This window comes from Pogona vitticeps, chromosome 1 (genome assembly GCF_051106095.1).
Source record: "Pogona vitticeps strain Pit_001003342236 chromosome 1, PviZW2.1, whole genome shotgun sequence".
NCBI lineage: Eukaryota > Metazoa > Chordata > Lepidosauria > Squamata > Agamidae > Pogona > Pogona vitticeps.
This window is the reverse complement of record NC_135783.1, coordinates 174165699-174185020: the sequence shown is the minus strand read 5'-3', so window position 1 is coordinate 174185020 and position 19322 is coordinate 174165699. Positions and strand designations below refer to the sequence as shown.

At 38.8% G+C, this 19322-nt stretch overlaps 1 protein-coding gene across 1 annotated transcript in view; it reads right to left on the bottom strand.

Annotated features, from left to right (window-relative positions):
- The window catches only part of ABCA12 (ATP binding cassette subfamily A member 12), a 157251-nt gene that overhangs the window by 100058 nt on the left and 37871 nt on the right, over positions 1-19322 (bottom strand). Inside the window, exons 8-16 of the mRNA XM_072977676.2 lie at positions 14747-18871; positions 13770-13885; positions 12236-12342; positions 11660-11913; positions 11457-11569; positions 8753-8877; positions 7182-7355; positions 4849-5013; positions 1492-1693 (exon numbers count right to left, since the gene is read on the bottom strand). Coding sequence (XP_072833777.2) covers positions 1492-1693; positions 4849-5013; positions 7182-7355; positions 8753-8877; positions 11457-11569; positions 11660-11913; positions 12236-12342; positions 13770-13885; positions 14747-18871 — 5381 coding nt within the window. The remainder of the gene's footprint in view (positions 1-1491; positions 1694-4848; positions 5014-7181; positions 7356-8752; positions 8878-11456; positions 11570-11659; positions 11914-12235; positions 12343-13769; positions 13886-14746; positions 18872-19322) is intronic.

The following is a 19322-nucleotide window of genomic DNA, read 5'->3' as shown; positions in this document are numbered from 1 at the left end:
CCCTTTATATACTGAGGAGAAAGGTCTAAAGAGAACCTTCACTACCCTGTTTCCCTGAAAATAAGACAGGATCTTATATTAATTTTTGCTCCAAAAATGCATTAGGGTTTGTTTGTTTGTTTGTTTGTTTGTTCAACTTATATGCCGCCCACACTACCCAAAGGTCTCTGGGCAGCTTAAAACATTTAAAATACAGTAAAAAAGATAAAACAATTAAAATACAATTAAAATATATATACTCTAAAAAATGCCATCAGGACCCACAGTTGATATTATTTCAATTAAAAGCCTTCTGAAACAGGAAAGTTTTGACCTGGTGCTGAAATGTCATCAGCATCAGCGCCAGACAAATCTCAGCCAGGACGGTGTTCCATAGCCTGGGGGCAGCTGCTGAAAAGGCCCTTGGTCTACAAGCCAACCCTCTTACCTTCTTGAGGGACGGCTCTTTCAAAAGAGCCCCCTGGCTAGATTTTCAGGGGATGCTTTGTTTTTTTTTCCCCATGTAGATTCTCCGTTTATTCAAATACAGTCACGTCATCTTCTTCTGGTTGCTGCACAATGGTGGAGGGCAGCCTTTCACTTAACTAGGGCTTATTTTTTGGTAGGGCTTATATTACAAGCATCCTGAAAAATTATACTAGGGCTTATTTTCAGGGAAACAAGGTATTTATTTATTTAATTAATTAATGGATTGATAATTAATCCATACTTAGGTTCTCCCTGGAAACATCAAGGCTCTAACTTGGAAAGCCACCACAGATAGCAGAGATATAGGATGTCTACTCTACATGTAGAAAGGGAATGGGAATTATGATGGGGAGTGGGGCTAACATACTCTCCCTCCTCAGGTCTTGATTTAATACAGTTAACAACTTCACAGAACTCCAGAGCTTTAGTCTACACAAGACTTCAGCTGGCATCTCGGTTGTTTGGGGGGAAATTGATTTATTTGGGCTCAGAGGCACACCAAGTGCAGAATCTCAGTTGGAACAAGAATCTCTGAAGCAGTATCGCCATGTATGTTCCAACAGGTAATCCCACTCATAACTACTATAGCTAGATACCCTACAGGCAACGGGCTGCATGGACATAATGCATAGGTTTGTTTAGCTACTTTTTCATATATGTGTTTAGGGAGAGCAAGAAGCATACATGTTGAGAGCTGCTGAAAAAAAAGCAACAATACTTGAAATATTCTCCAGACTTTCCATGAGAACCGGGAGGAAAAACAGAAAAGTCTGTAGAAATTAACAGGTAAATTTTGTTCAACCTTAATTAGACATAGTTCCTACTGAGAAGAAGAATAAAAAACTGGGTTCAGACTTTCCTAAACTGGGCTTGGAAAAGTGGGACTAATTCACCAATGGTGGCAGTGCTTTTACCCCGGGCCATTAACGTGAATCAGAACTTGCCTCTGTTTGATCATTCTGCTAGATTGTGGCCATTTGAATTTGCAAGGGGCTTCAGCTAGAAATCTAATTAACTACTCACTGGAATCCTGTGGAATTCCATATTTCTTCATAATGTGTTGCACACGCTCATCTTGGACAGAAGAATGGTGAACATTCTGCTCTTCAAAATCAGGTAGCAGGGATTCAAAAAACAAAGGAGTGATCTCCTGATTGCAGAGGGCTTTTGAAATGGTTTTGAATGTCCCTCCATTTACTGTTAGGTTGGTAGTCTGAACCAGTGCCTATGGAAACAAAGAGACAACATACAGAATGGAATGAAAAATATACAAAATAGAAGGGTTTGGCAATTAAGATTATGAGAACATTCAGATTTATGCAGGGCATAACATTCAGATGGCACTATTTACACTGTATGCCAGCATGGGCTGAGAGCATATTGTATAGCTGCAACCCTTCACAGACCCCTAAAGCTACATGAGAACAGTCTCTACAGCTCATTGTAATTTTAATAAATTATGCAGTCACACACAAAAATGAAGAATACAGGATTACAAAACAATTTTATGTTGACAACCAATACAGAAGTTATTGACACAGGGAACAAAGGACAGGGGATTTCAAATAGCTAGGATGAACATGCATTAATTGCCACTATTATGTAAACAAAAACTTTATGTTGCATTACATGTATACTTTATCTGCAAAAGGGACTACCAGCACTCCACTATGCGATCCAGTAAATTCTTACCAAATCTCTGACAGGATTTTATTGCACTGCAGTGTGATAATTACTTGGCAAATATGGAGATGTTTGTGTTATCATTAAGACACTTCGCAAATAGTCACTGTAATGATAGCACATATATTTAACCTCTGGTGTAATTCTCCATATCATTACTTGTTGCATTTCATTTGTATCTGACCCCACTGCTAAACAGCTTTCCCCTCTAGAATCATAAGAGCACTGCTTCTTCTGTACTTCTGGCTTTTGCTTCAGCAACCTAACCCAGCTCCTTCTCTGGGAACATATTTTTTTACTCTAAAAGGCTTATTGATTTTAGACAGGACATGTAGGAATACTGAAGGGAGACGTATGTACTCATGCACAGACACAAGTCCCTGATGAACGTCTACTTCTTAGAAGCCCCTCTTGCCCCTGTGCACCCTTTCTTACTCTGGCACCTCCCCACAAGTTTCCCTCAAAATAGATGATGTGAAGAGTTTTATCATCCTCTTCCAAGATATCTTTCTACCCACATTTGTCTCTCTCTCCCATCCAAATCCAATTTCAGTACATCTGATTTCAAGGATAAGGAGTCTAATTCAAAAGTTTAGGTTGCTCACACCAGTGGTAATGCTTCTTGGGGGATCTAATCTAACCAAGCCCTGATAAGACTGAGCTTTACATGAAGGTACAGTAGTTTGGTGCAGAGTACAATTAATAAGTTATTAAGCTAGACATATAAAAAGGTAAAGATAAAGGTTCCCATTGACATTTAGTCCAGTCATGTCCGACTCTAGGGGGCGGTGCTCATCCCCATTTCCAAGCCATAGAGCCAGTGTTTGTCTGAAGACAGTTTCCGTGGTCACATGGCCAGCACGATTAGACATGGAATGTCATTACCTTCCCACCGAGGTAGTACCTATTTATCTACTCGCATTTACATGCTTTTGAACTGCTAGGTTGGCAGGACCTGGGACAAGCGACGGGAGCTCACTCCGTCGCGTGGATTCGATCTTACAACTGCTGGTCTTCTGACCCTGCACCACAGAGGCTTTTGCTGTTTAACACGCAGTGCCACCATGTCCCTAGACATATAAGCCTACTCAAACACTGACCAAAATCCTCCTGCATATCACAGTAAATCGGACTAAAGTAGTGTCATGATGATGGGATATGTAGTCAGGTTCTGTGTGGAGATGAGTTAAGGGACTTTGGAGTGTGTTTTCCTGAAGACCGTTACGGTTGGGATCGAGATAGCATTTTGAAGGCCAGATCAAGGGGCCCCTGAAGACTCAACATTCCAAGCTTGTTACAGAAGAGATAAACAACACCTGGACTTTCATGGAAATAAGGGCAGGAGAGAGGTGGTACAACCTCTAAAACGTTAATTGGTTAACAGCCAAAAAGGCCATGAAAAAGGGAAAAGTTAGGGGGGTAGAAAATGGACGGTGGGTTATGTGAATGTGACTGAGACTGGATGAAATGGATTCTATTCTGTTCTGGATTTTGTTCCACAATGATGTTATGCCTCTGTATGCTTGCATCCCCAGAGGGGCCCCAAGGCAGATCACAACAATTAAAACTATACAATGAGGAACATTTTTAAAAATAAGATTAAAAGCTATATTAAAAAAACAATTAAACATTTGTCAATATTAAAAACAAGATGTACAAAAACTAAAAACATCTCACAATCTCTAAATTTAGTATTTCTGAGACCCACCAACCCCACATACACTTATTGCTTAAACATTTGTCTGAAAAAGAAAGTCTTTGCCTGAAGATGGAAAGACAAGAGGGAAGAAGCAAACCTCGCTTCTTGGGGCAACACAGTCTGAAGCCTGGGAGCAAACACTGAGAAGGCTCTCTCAAACCATCCTTTGAGGCCAATGTACACCCAGGCTGAACTTCTGAATAGGGCTCAAGATGTGTATATTTTGCCAGAATCAACAAAATCTGCCATTTTGCTTTTTAACACAATTCACAGCGCTGGATTTAAGGGGCTAACAGCATTAAACAGACAAGGACTAGGAAATCAGAAGACTTAAATTTCCCCTAAGAAAGCAACATAAGAGGCTTAGCTCAGAATGTCCCCACCTTCTAAGGAAATCTGGGAAGCTACCAGATGGAAGGCTACCAGAGTGAAGGTGCATCAGCGGGAGAACCCCTTCCCTTCAACTATTCTCCAGGTGCTGATTCTGAGGACCTAAAATATCTGGTTAAAACAGTTCTACTTTTCCGTTGAATTCAGAACACTGACAGCTCTTTACATGAGTTCTAGTGGATTACAGCTTTCTACATGTTGTTGAAAAATGCTTTTGCTAGTATCATTTTCTATTTCTTTCTACAATCCTATTTGGAAGCCACACAGAAATGGTTGTACTGAAGACAGGTTAATATATTTTAAAATCTTGCCCATATTTCCACAGCCAAGTACTGCTCACTTTTATTATACCTATGAAGCCATAATAAAGGTAAACTAATGATATATAGGCAAGGCATTATTTTTTTTTATTCATTTAAATGTTTTATTAAAATACTTATCCTTTCTGGAATGCTCCTCATAATATATGGTGAAGCTAGTCATCTTTCTAGATATGACACACATTTTGTTTTATTTTCATTCATGTTACTAAAGGTGACAAGTAGTCAGTTTTAAATATAACAATATGGAAGGAATTCTTGTCTTGATGGCTGACAAGTAAAACATACCTTAGAAAGTGGTGCATTTCTGGACTGCCGCAGTTTTTTGAGGGAATGAATTGCATCTAAAACTGGTCGGATGTCAGAGGCAATCTGCTTCCTGAAGCTTTCCAACTCTTTGAGGAGACCCAGTATCTTATCCAGAGATGTTTGTGCCTCCTTCGGTAAAAGCACCTGGCGTATGGTGAATATGACAAACAGTAGGACCAAATGTGATTACTTAGGCAGGGCACAATGAAACCAGAAACCATTAAATCCCATTTATTCCAATAGGAGCATCACACACCTATTTAAATTAACTTTAAAACACTTAACTTTGCCAGGATTCACTAGAATGATGTTATAAGATTAAAACTGCGGGAATAAGATAATTTCTATAACATTCCAGTTGAACACTGGTCACAAATTTCCAGGACTTCACCTCTGCTTTAAAGCAGTGCAGTACAGTTTTGAAGATAAATATGTCTTTCTGAGACAACGAAGGGAAAGAGGTTTCTGTATTCCAACAGCTTTGGGAAGGAAAGTATTGTACATTTTTCAAGGCAATATCTGCTCTGAGGCCAGGGAATATAACCTTTCCCCTGTGAGAGTTATTGTTCCTGTTAATAATTCCAGCAGTCTTTAATGCCTGTGGATGACCATCTGCACTCTTCTTCTGAGAACAATGCAGAGGACAAGATATAGAGGCGAATCACAGCATACTTACAGATGGAAGGCCCTGTCAATAATCTGAACTTCCCCCTGGGTGTCACTGATCCGTGGGTCTAACTGCACCTCAGGCTCTGCATTTGCTGCTAATGAACTATTGTGGAGATGCGCCAGACTTCGTGATTTTGGTATGATATTCTGAAAGGGACAAGACTTCTCTTTCTTTCATAACTTCCTCCCCCTCCCAGGGTCCAGTAAAATCTCAAAGTGCGAGAACAGAATCACAGGAAATAAGCGGTACAGTGGGGTCTCTACTTAAGAACTTAATCCATATTGGAAGGTGGTTCTCAAGTGGAAAAGTTCTTATGTAGAATCTGCATTTCCCATAGGAATGCATTGAAAACCATTTAATCTGTATCTGCTCTTTTCCGTCCATAGAAACTAATGGGAAGCTGCTATTCCGCCCTCTACCACTAGAGGGGGATATTTTTTCTCTTTTTTTCCCCTTAGGTCAGGGAACAGTGTTAAAAGCACTTCTGACGAAGCTAATTTTGAAGCAATGGACTGAAAGCCAATTAATCTGTTCTGGTTGTTTTTTTGTTATGTAGAGGTGCGTTCGTACATTGAAGCATTAGTTCCCATAGGAACTAATGCAAAGCTGGTTAATACGTACTCTACCACTAGGGGGAGAACTTTTTTTAACCTAAGATGACCTAAGGTTAAAAAAAGAGCAGGAAAGGTTTTTTTCCCTGTTCTTATCTTGAATTTTTGTTCTCAAGTAGAAGCAAAATTTAGCAATTGGAGCTGTTCTTAAGTGGAATTGTTCTTAAGTAGGGACGTTCTTAAGTAGAGACCCCACTGTACTCTACTTAGCCCAATGAAAATGTTTGCTGCACTAGTCTCAACCAGGATCTGTCCCCTGATCTGCATGCTGCCATCCCTAGCTCCAGCCTTGCCCTATAAGCAATCCTTCCTCAAATCAGAGATCCTGCCTGAAGATGTTAAGCCTCTAAACCTTCAGTTACACGGCGGGTCTACTGCCCTGGAAAGGCATAAAGTTGAGCATCAGGGTCTAGCACCCATGTTTGGGCAGGTCTCCCCTTCTTGTTGAGATCTTTCAAGCAATGAGATAATCTGAAGACACAGGGCCAGAACAAGCTGACTTGAGCACTTCTTTTATCCAATCTGACTTAACGAGAGCTTGAACAAGTTGTGTGCGAGTGTATGTTTTACGGTGGCCAAGCTGACTGGGGGATTCTTGGAGCTGTAGTCCAAAAAGATAACTTTTCCAGGCTCTGGACCCACCCCTCTCCATTAGATCCATCTTGTCATTCATAGGATGTGATGATATAGCAGAAGAAATATTCTATATTCAATTTATTTTAATTTTGTAAAGAAGTATTCAGTTTACAACTCTAATGGAGTTAATTATTACCATTTAAAAAAAAATCTATAAAACTATTTATCTCCTACAGATAAAGAATCTCCTACAAAAGGCTGCATCTTCAAATATATGTACAACAGGAGCTCTGCAGGTGGTTAAACAGCAGTCAACGTAACATGATGTTGTTGAGCAATGCCTAACCATAAGAATTCTTTCAAATATTGTTTCTCATTTAAAAAATACCTTTGAGATAATGATGTCCGGATGAGAAACCGTATATAACACAAGTAACACAATAGATGAGACAAACCTTATATATGAAGTTGTATACATCGAGGTAATGAAGAAAGGTGACCCCCAAAAGATAAGACTTGTGGGCCCTTTCTGCAAGTGACAGGTGACAGAACTGCTGTGTCACAAGTTCCAGCTTAGCATCATTAGCATCGGTATCACAAGACTCCAGTTGCAGCACCTGAAAAATCAGCTGTATTGACACAGAAGGATAACAGGTTGTTAAGTAGACAGTTCTCTCTAATGGGGATAAATTAAGCAGCTCCCTCTTTTTCTCGTTTAAAATTTTGCCCTGGGCCAACTTGCAAAGTGGAGCACAGAGAACAAGATGTCATTTTCCACACAATAACCAATATATTGGGAGATTTCTAACATGTTGCACGCAAGCACACCAGTTATGCACATTTGATATCATGTCAGTGTACAGTTTCTGAACTAGAACAGAAACCAAATTACAATCCCATAATCCCTTTGGGCAGTTCTAGTAAAATCAAATTGCTAGAACTTGTATCATGCAGAGAGACTTTAAAAATAGCTTTTACGAGTTGAAAGCAGTCTGTGAGAGGCTCTGTCTCATATGAGACATATATCTATACTGGTTTTATTCCATAAAAAGCAGATTTTGTTCACTGATTCAGACATTTGCCTAACCTGATTCCAAAACCCTGCAAAGCTAAAATGAGTGAGCAAATGTCTAACCATTACCCGATATTATCTTTAAGGAGCAGATAGGATTTTGATCACCTTATTTCATACAGATGGGCACTTTATAAAAACTGATATGGACAATTTTTCTTTATTTGTGTCACAGCATTGCACAATTTAAAATTATGGACATATATGAAATAAAGGTAAAATTTAAAACAAACCAAAATGTTAAAATACCTTGACTATTTTTAATAGAAATGAGCTGCTTCAGTAGCATTATCTCAGCCATTTCCTAGATCTTCTTTTCTACATGTGGTGGGTCATAAACTGCATGCACATAAGTACTGCATCAATTGAATTTCTCCACAGTAACAGAAAAATTGCCCTGTACACAAGTCATCCCTTTTACTTGATTATTCTTTGATCTTCCTACTTTGATTCAAAATCTATTAAAAGACTTCCAGATGGTCCAGGTGGAGCCTTGTCCAGGAGATCTAAAGGTTATGGGAAACATTCTAGAAAATTCTACTTTGTTTTTTTTTTAAGGCAATACTGTGCTATGTAGCCAGTTTGTGCTTTAACAAGCCTTCCCCTCAACAATGATCCCTGTATTAGAAGCAGCTGATATATGAAGACTTTTTCCTCTATTACTATTATATTTTATTCTCCTGGACATTATGTCATACTATTAAAATCCGTTTGTAATCTCTGACAAGATGCACTGTAAGCTAAAGGGGCGACACTACACTACAGAGGCCCCTACTTTATAGATGGAAAAATGAATAAGAAATGTGAGCTACTAATTGATGTCAGTCATGTATTTCCCACCACAGTTTGCAGACACAGCCACGTATGCATGTATGGGACCATACATGCATGTGTACGTTAAGCCCTTGCTATGAAAAGTAAGTTAATATTTGGTAGCATTCCTAATAAACTTGCCTGGGTTCTGTTTTCTGGAAGAGGCATTTCCATCAAAGCATTGATACTCTCTGATGACATTCCAATCAAATTTCTGAGATCATTCCGGAGGTCATCAACGTTTCTGAACAGATCCATTAGCATGTCTTTAAAACACCACAAAACAAATATTTAAAAAATCATATTTTGCTCCAGACTTCATGCTGCTTACACAGAGAACTTACATTAGGCTTTCCGAATAATGAGAGAGAAAAAAATGCCTCAAGAGTGTCACCATGTGGTGCATTTAAATGCAGAAGAACTCCATTCCCAGGTTGGCAATTATTTTGTATTCCTGTACTGAGAGATCTGAGGCTGCGGTATCATTTTAAGGCTGTTTGGTATTCAGACGAGGATGATTTTCTTGTCTTTTTTCCTTACTTAGATGTTTTCCATATGCATACATTAATAAACACATAAATTATATAAACCCTAAGCGGTGACCTCTCACCTACTACATGCTGTCCGTCTCTTGTGTCACAGAAGCTAAGAAAAAATACCAGGTGCATATAAATTTCCAATTTTAATCTTGTATCTAAATCTTATTAAAAGAACGTTTTGCATTGAACAAATATTTCATTTGATTCAATCCTTGCTTAAAAAAATAATAATAAAAAAAACAAGCAAATCAGTTTTCCATTTAAAGACAATTTCAGTCCTAGTTATTAGCAATACACTTATTACTAACTCTGTGTTTTACTGCAAACAGTATTTTACTTTCCCCTTCCTGATGGCGTGGCTGCTGTTAATATGATGAGCAGGTGAGTAGGTCCCTGGTGATGCAGCTGATGTTATTAGTCCATAATAGTATTTCCCGAGAGGAAATCTATAACTACAACAGGATTAGAGAACTGGATAATACCATTATCCATCCAGAAGGAGCTAATTTATTAGCTAATTCTCCAATGTGATATATGTCCTAATCTTTCAATAATGCCCTTCTAGCACCATGTAAGCTAAGAGTGGGCATTCTCCAGAGCTCTGAAGTTGCACGTGCTCATCTTTTGACTTTGGAGGGCCACATCTACTGTTACCCCACAAACAACCACAACCACATAAAACAATTTGAAAAATCCTCTTTGGTGGGGGGTCACATAATGAATGTGCCTCAACACATCCCAGAGGGCACAACAGAACTTCTTGAGCCTTTAAAAAAGAAAACAACTACAAACATCTGTGGGTGCTGGGGGGGGAGCTGCCTGTGGCATGGGGGTGGGCAAATTTCTCAGAATTTGCCTGGCCAGTGGCTGGACCAGCCAGATAGTTCTGGAAGATAAAGTCCAAAAAAGTAACTTCTTAGAGCTCTTGACAAGAAATTAGAATCTATCAGTAAGATGAACTTCATTTTTAAGGACTCTGTCCAGAGTAAGGGTTTAAATGAGGATTTGAATGAATATAGCAAAACTAGAAACAGCGTACTGTCATTAATAACAGCTTCAGTATTTATATATCACAGTCCTATTTATTTATTTATTTATTTATTTATTTATTTATTTTATTTACAATATTTTTAGCCGCACCATTGCCTACTGTTAATCTTTCTTTCTATATTCTTTTTGTTATGTTGGTCAGAACTATATTATTCACACAGCCCCATGTAAGTCCATCAGTGTAAATCTTAGCATTTACAGTCACGTGACTCAACATGCAACAGCAAATGCCTTTGCTCACTTTCTTAACCTGCAGCAATTCACAATTAAAATTTATGCCAATGGGCTTAACATCTGTGTGACAATTTCAGTGAGGCCAACCAGCTTGGGCCTATCACTGCGCTTCCTGTCACTCTAGCTGACAAGAGAACATGGGTTCATGACTGGCACCCAGTGAAGCCATTACGTGAGGAACAGCAGGTCAGGAGAGCAAGCCTCTCTGTGGGGGACTTCATGACATTACATGGTCATTGACAGCATACTCTGAATACAAGGGGAGGGGGCTAAAGAGCAGGACTTGGAAGAGGAACTACACACACAGCATACAGGGAAGAGGCGGCAAGATCCAGAGAAGGCACCTGGAACTTGCATCAAACATATTGCAGTTCTGTGTGAGGAGGATGGAGTTCAAAGTTGAAAAGGAAAAAACCCCAGCTCCTTGTGCTGGGACAACTTGTGGCTTTTTGGAGTTCTCTCCTAGTATCACCCACCAAATGCAGGGGGAGAGACTCTATCCTCTACAGGGAAGAACTACTGATTAGGCATGGGGTGAGTTAGGCAGACACAGTTGGTTCTGTTGGGAAGACCTGGACCTCAGGAAATGGAGGTGAAAAGGTTTTGAAATAAAAGTCACAATACATGACCTATCAGGTGAATTTGATGTGTGTCACCCATATGTCTGTGTTGGAAGGGTCATATGATGTCCCCCTGCCCAGGGAGGACACTGAGGGTTTCACAATCAGCATAATTTTTCATTTCAATTCTGGACATTATGTATACATCTGACAACTCAGATTGGCAGCATTTATACACCTGAAAGCAACCCCTTCAACTTGTCACAATAAAACGGTTAGCCTTTAAGATGCCAGCAGACTTTTCTTTGTGTTGCCTATAGCTAACTAATATGTTTGTTCCTCTGGATTTTAGCATATTAAAAGCAAACTGGAAATAGTTCAATCTACATTTCCATCTGAGTTTTTTTTTTCCAAAAGACTGAGGTGAAAACTTGTAATAACTTTTTGAAGTGCAGAAATTACCTTGCTTTCTGGAATATGTCATATTTTTGGTGAAGTTCATTATGGAATTCAGAGAAGCTATATACTTGGGTATATCCCGAAGATATGTAAGCTGTGGCACATTTTCTTGTAACCTTTTGTTTTTTTAGGGAAAAGAAAAAAAATACTTGTTATTTCTTCCTTCAGTATGAAAAACACAGAGAGTATGTTGAAGAAAGTCTTACCAGTTAATCTGTTGGTGAATTTTTTGGGGATCCCCAATGACTATTTCCCGAATTTCTTCAGAGACACATCTAGGTTTAATGGAGCTGGTCACAGCACGACCACTTAGTTCTACGGCATGAAGAAGTTTCTTGTGGAACTCACTTTGACTGCATAGCTCCGTAAAGCTAATGTCAGGAAGCTGGCAGGTTTGCTGCAATGACCGAATGCTCTCGTGGTCACAAAGGAGTGATGTCAAGTTTCGGAGGCGAATTAGCTTTACATACAAGAGAGGTACAGAGATTATTTATCAGCGAATGATAAGCCATGAGGAAGGGAAGCTAGCAAACACAAGGGGACAGGAATATTGTTCCAGTTTTAGGGGGAGGGTGGCATTTCATGTTCTATCTATGGGCTGTGCAACAGAGACTCAAGAATGGTTTTTCCCTAGGCTTGGAGTGAGTCTCTATTGCAATGTGTGTGTGTGCGTGTGTGTGTGTGTGTGTGTGTGTGTGCGCATGCATGTGCAGCAAACCCACTACCTAATATGTGCACTTGGGCTTCCTGTCTGCACCTGTTAGTATCAAGAGGCTACTTACTTTTAATATCAGGATGTCTGGAACTGATGAATAGCTCTTGTCAGTAGCATGGGGGGTTAAGAGAACTCTTTTCAATTGCACCATGTCTGGAGGAAGAGTAGAATGTTCTGTGAAGAAGAACAATTACCTGTTCATTAGTCTATTTAAATAGATGTTATTACAAATTCCTGTCCAAATGAATCACAAAGGACTAACGTATAAAAGCAGGTACCTTTTCATTTTCTTACAGATGGAAATGTAGTTAGGGAAAGAACGAGACTGAGTAGATGGAAGTGAAAAAATTAAACCTAAAGGCCATTCTCTTTTCTAAAACATACCTCTGTAACTCCATTTGGTGAAACAAAATGGAGGGATGCATGTCACTGTCACAGGAGTCAGCCCTCAAAAGCTAAGGTGACAGAATCAAATCTGAATAGAAGCCATTCATACTGATCTGGAAATCTTGCCCCTGACCCCAGTCCCAGACACACAGGGTCAAGTTAGTCAGCACTGAGATGGATGCACACCTTACATGCTCAGAGGTGCCCCCTTCCCTGTTAATACTTTCTATGTTTTGAGTCAAAGATGTTAAGATGAAAAAAAAAATTGCTGTGCACTTCTGATTTTTATCAATTACCTTAATGACTTTCCAAAGCTAACTAAAAGATAAAGAAATAAAGACACTCTTCAGTTAGTTCTTTCTAGGACTCAGCCTAGCAGGATGGCTTTCGGATGGACCATTTGTGGAATAAAATATTTCTCACAATAAAATACTTATATCTAAAACTCCAGAAGAACCTCATAGTGCAGTGATTAAACCGCTGTACTGCAGCCAAAACTGCGCCCACAACCTAGGGTTCAATCCCAGGCAGCTGGCTCAAGGTTGACTCTGCCTGCTATCCTTCTGAGGACAGTAAAATAAGTACCCAACTGCAAATGTGCAGCCTGCATAAATTAAGTTGTAAACTGCCCAGAGAGTGCTTTAAGCACTGTGGGACAGTATATACACAGCACACTTTGCTTTGTGGTTTTTTTTTTTTTACCAGTGAATGAATTTGTATGAGCTAAAGAAACTTTATTTTCTTTAATTTTTTTAATATACCAAATTCTAAAACCAATAGAATCGAAGGTCCTTGAATATCTTTTATTCAGATGATTTTATATATATAATATATATATATATATATAAAATTATCTGAATAAAAGATATTCAAGGACCTTCGATTCTATATATATATTTAAAAAAGGCAAAAGCCAGCAAGTTTTACACTCCGGGGAGAAATCGCATTAGCCCTCCAGCTGTACTGGACTTACAAGAGCCTTTTCCACTGTATAAGCACATAAAGTGTGAGTGGCAGGTAAGCCATTTCCTAAACGCTTGGGAGGTACACATGGGGGAAACTCCTATTGATTACAACTGCGTGGCTCCTGCCCAAGAATATACGACTGCCAGCATATCCAGAACACATTTGGCTGCCCTCTAACTCTTAAGATGTACCCTGGGGAATGTTTCAGGAACAACTACAAAGTATGCCATTATCAAAACATACATTACCTGGCAAATCACTATCAAGCTCTTCGGTTGCATTCATTATACAAGCCAAGTATGCTCGGAAGCCATTATCAGGTGACATCATTATGAAAATATTCTCAAATTCTGAAAACAGGAATCTTGAAACAAACAAAAACAGAGCAGGTCAGCTTCTTTATGTGAAACAACATACATCACAGAATGGCTTGTAGTGGAAATCCTAGTATAGAATTCAATTGCCACTTATAATTGGAACCACTGGAATTAATTCAAGCCATTTATCCAAGGTTTCTGTTAAGGTAGTAAAGGTTTTTTTTTGGCAGCTTTACCAATAGCCACTCTCCTAATTTCTAAATAAACTGACTTGAATTGACTAGGGTAAAATAAATGGAGATTTAAATACAGATTTACAGTCATATTTCTGAGAATTCAAACATGGTTAAACAGATTTCCCAGAAAGGGGACTTCATTTATAACTTAACCGTCTCTTCTGAACTTTTCACTGGGATCATAAAAACCCACCAGTGAGGTCAATGACACTGCAACAAGACAGATCTAGTTAACAAGCTGAGCACCCATACATATCAATTCCTTCCTTCCTCCCTTCCCATTTTTATTTAATTATTTTCTTCTAGCCAAAGACATGGAGGCTACTGAAAATTTTTTCCTAGGCTCAAGGAAGGGAAAAGATTCTTTGATGCAAAAGTGAAATGGGCCACCACCTGTTGAATCATGATCCTTTCTCTACTGGCAGCCTGGGAAGAAACTTTGGCAACTGCATGGGGACTTTGAACTCCGGTTAGTTATACCTGGAGGTTCTGCTCTTTTCCTGCCTCTGCCTAACAGATGTTTTTGAATCAAGCTGAACGCTGTAGCTTTTAGTATATTGCTTTTTATACCACTTGCAGCAGTATTGAAATAAAATTAACAACAATGATCAGTTCTGCAATTATTTTAAACTTCGCACACATTTTTCACTAATTATGAAAACAATGTCTTACCGTGCAACCACACTATTTAAAGACTGGATTTGTCCCCATTCATTTGAAAGCAGAGCCTTATCCAAAAGTGTTTCAGCAGCAACGGCAAAGGGATACATAATAGGATCAAATCCGTATGGGGAACTGCTTCTCTCCGAAATAATTTGTTTATCCAAAACTGCTTTTAGCTCCTTCAGCAAATCCAAAGACACAATATTTTTAAAAATATAAGCACTAGCATCAGGAATTTCTGGAGCTGACATGTTGTGAGACAAAGCTCTTTCTATTAGTTTTTTGCCAAATTGTAAGGATTCAGTCTCTGTAAAGTTCCATTCGGAGACCATGTTCCAGACTTGAGCAAAAACATTCCATCCGGCCTGGCTGAAGAGAGCTTCCTTGGCCAACTGGACAGTTTCATTTGTAGGAACGCCAAGATGAAAAGCGTTCCTCAGTAACCTGAAGAACACTGACAAATTATTCCCGTCAGTAGAACTGTCAGTGAAATATTGCAAATAAGATTTTGCTTCATTGGTAAAGAAAGGAGGGACCACATTCAAAAGGCTATCATCAGCTAGAATATTTTTGTCATCAAACCTTGGGATGAAGCAAGTTGTATTACTTGGTGGTAATTCTTTACAAACTATGGCAAGAGCCATGTACATTCTGTGTATCCAAGGATTTTTATACCTGAACAGAATGTCCATTTTTGAAAGTAAGGCTGATGAGAAGTGCACTGACTGGACTATGCACAACAGTGCACTCGAAAATTGTTCAGGATTGTTCTTATAAAGATCTGATAATTCTGAAGTCTGGTCAATCTTTCTTATTGAGAACTGAAACCACTCAGTAAAAGTCTGATTGGACATTGCTCTGTTTCCTGTATCCCTGGAAGTGAAAAGTGTTTCACAATGGCTTTGTTTCAAAGCCACTTGGATGGTGGCATTTTTAAACAACATCTGAAGAATTATGTGAATTATATCTTCGATGCTGCAGTTCTGTGGCTTTTCAGCTCTTTGGTTGCTAATATCTAAAAAGGGACTGAGAGATAAATGCAAGATATCCATGATCTCTCTTTCTGCTGAACTACTCAGCTGTAACAGGAAGTCAAACTCCTTTGGATACAGGAAGCGTGAATAGCCATACAGGGTGGCAATTTTTTCCTTATCAGTTTCTTCTTTCAAACTGTGGAGGGAAAGAATGGTTGCCCCTTGCATCCACACATTGCTTATCCTCTTGGTGATGTTCGTGTTGTCATTAGGCAAGGGAGGTGATGTTTCTAATTTGCTGATGTTAAAGTGAAGCTCCAAGTTGTCCTTACTTATCAGGCTCCTGATGAGAGCATTAAATACATCTGAGGGATGCATTTGTAAAGCTTCTTCAACATATTCTTGCAGCAGATAGTATAAAACTCTACTAAACTTTTCCCATTCTAGACTGAAATTAGAACTCGAGTCATTAACCCATGAAGATAAAAGTTTAGGTAGCATATTTGTTTTATTTATGTACATATATAACTTTGTGCCATTCAACTTCAAGAAGCTTAGCTGTTCACGAATATGGCTAAGAGAACTTGACTCATTCCACCGGGATTCACTTGTGTTATTTTTGATTATCTGCATTATTCCTGAAAGATAAATTGCCAAAGGATAGTTATCAGTGCTGTTTACTTCTTCAGTTTTATGGTAATCATTCTGAAGCCCTGAAAGCTGCTCAAAAATGTCTTTGGCTGTTCTAGATTTAAGTCCAAAATTTAAAAACTTCAGTGGGACTTGCTGTGTTGAATTCAAATCCCCCAATATTCTCTCAGGAAGAAGGGGAAGTGAAATAGCTATCACTTTTTGGATAGTTTCCCATAGTCTTACTAATTTGAAATCAATTGTATTTAAAAACAATTCATTCCAAACCATTGTGGTTAATTTTAAAGCTTCTTTGGTTTCTTCCCAATGAGGATTCATGTAGAAAAGGCTTTGGGTAAGGACATCAATGGGTGGGGAAAAAGTATGAAATAAGTTTTCAAAATAGGTTTTATAATCCATGTCAGAGGATAGCAGCCCAAGTATCTCTTCTACATAGGAAGGATTCATTCCCCAGAGTAGGGTTTCCAGGTACTGATATGTTTCTGTCTTATCATGAACTAACCCTGTTACAAGAAGAACAAGAGCTTTTCTGGTCATTTCCAGTAATTGAACATACTGCTCTGTATTTGTCACGTTCTGACTGGAGCTCAGGATGTCTGCAACTTTACTCAAGACCATTGAGAAATTTTTCCACTGTGACTGCTTGACTGCATTTTTGCTCAGTTCTAATATCTGTGATACAGTGGCATTCACACGGGGTTCATTGTGGAGCGAAATGAAAGACAGAAGTGCTTGATTCCAGACTGAGGGACTGCCAGATACATTTCGTGCGTTAGCTTCTGTTTCATTCAGCAGAAAATGAGTCAAAATGTATAAAGCAGAAGAGTAATTTTTAACATCCGTACTGCCAAACAATGGTAGTTGGCAGGTCATATTACTTTGGGAGAGCTCATTAGAGATGGCTGTTAGGCTTTTATGCATTCTTTGTATCCAGGGGTTCTTGTAGTTATGGAAGCCATTCAATTTTGAGAGAAATCCTGATGAAAGTTGTAATGACTGGACGAGGCACTGAAATTTTCTGGAAAGGGATTTCCTTTTATTTTTATGAAGTGTGTCAAAAGCTGGCATAGATTTAAAATTTCTCACTGCAACTTCAAACAATTCAGTAAATGTATGATGGTGGGCTGTTTGGTTTTTGAAGTCCATGGAAGTAAAAAGGAAGCTGCAGTTGCTTTCTTTTAATGCATCCTTCAGCGTGGCATTCGTCAACAACACTTCAATAGCAATGAGATGCAAGTCCTTGACAGTGCAGTTTGGCAGTCTGTCACTAGCCTGGATATCTTCCCTTAGGAAAGAGGCCAATGTTAAGTACAACAGTTCGAATGTTTTTGCTTCTGCTGAAGAATTATGCCACTCCGGAGACCTATAAAAGTCCTGCAAAAGCAACAAGTGAGAAAAACTAAAGAGGGCATCAATTTTTTTTATACTAGTTGCTTCAGTCAACCTGGGATCAGAAAGTATATCCATTCCTTCCTTGAATATCTGAAACAACCTTTGGACAGTTTCATTATTAGTATTCATTAGTGGATTAACAGAAACTAATTCACTGAGGTACTTTTCCTCCAGGTCCTCTAACACATGTAGAGTTTTCAAGATGGTATCTAAAACTACTGAGACATTTGTCCCACTGATGCTTTCATCTCCATACTTCTCCAGCAGATGGTTCACATATTGTGTCAGTTGCTCAAGTTCCATTTTCAAAGGAAGCTTTGAACCATGGCGATGATTGTACAGGCTGTTGTGCAGAATATCTAAAACCTGCTGATAGATAAAGATGTCTGTATCATTCCATTTTGCAGACCTGAGCTTTTCACCAATATGCCAATAGGTATTGAATTCGTTCCACTGAGATTCATGAATGGAATCTTGGATTTTCTGCATCAAGTCCGTGAAGAAAGAGATCAGCAGGTAATTATGACTTCTGTTGGCCTTTGCAATGATACCAAAAATGTTCTGGAGTGTCAGGATCTTCTCAGGAAAGTTCTCAATTGTCGTAGGTTTAAGCAGAGAATTTGCAAACAGTGATGACACTTCTTGCATTGATATTAAGTACTTTTCAGTCTCTTCAGACATGGAAGGAAATCTGTGAGATGTTAGCATTTTAATGGTTTGCCATACATTTGAGGCTTTAGGATTAGCCTTATTTAAAAATGTTAAATCCAAAAAATATCTAACGAAGTTCTGGCTTTCTTTCAAATAGGACATTATGTGAAATAGAGGCAATGCACTGGAGCCATTCTGAAGCAGCATAGATGTAAGATTGCTGATTTCTTCCTTATTCAACAACTCTCTTAACTTATTGTCTCTGCCATTCTCTGTTTCCCATCGCAGAACTTCAGCCCATCTCAGTATAGTTCTGTTTTCATATTGCTTGAGTAGCTGTAGGTTTTTAAATTTCTCCTGTAAACCTTTGAAAAGCAGTATAGACTTCTCCATTCTTTCTAAGTTGTTCAAGAGACGACTCATTACAGCAACCAAGTCTTCATTCTTAAAGTCGGCAGATATTTTTCTAAAATAAAAACAAAACAAAAACAACAACAAAAAAACACAAACAAATGGAAATTGAAAATTTGCAAGGAAAGAGCCATGTTAATTCATCACAACCAAACTAACAAAGCATCTTGTGCTGCCTTAGTCAGAGTACTATGCCATTAGGTAGGTAAACTATGGTGCTGCAAAATTTGTGGGATAACAGCTCCCCTCAGCATGGCCAACGGTCAGAGATAATGGGAAGTGGAGTCCAACAAGATCTGGAGGTCTTTACTTTCCAGTCCTTGGCATAAGTTTTCATGGATTTTAGTTGTTTAATTCTTAGTTGTTTAATTCTTAAAAGAACAACAAAATCACTTTGTTGTTTTAATAATAGGAAGGCTCTTCTGATTGGTTTGAATCCTATTGTAATACTATACATGGGTAAAGGCTGGTGATGTCATCAGCCATGGACTTAATTCATCCCCGGG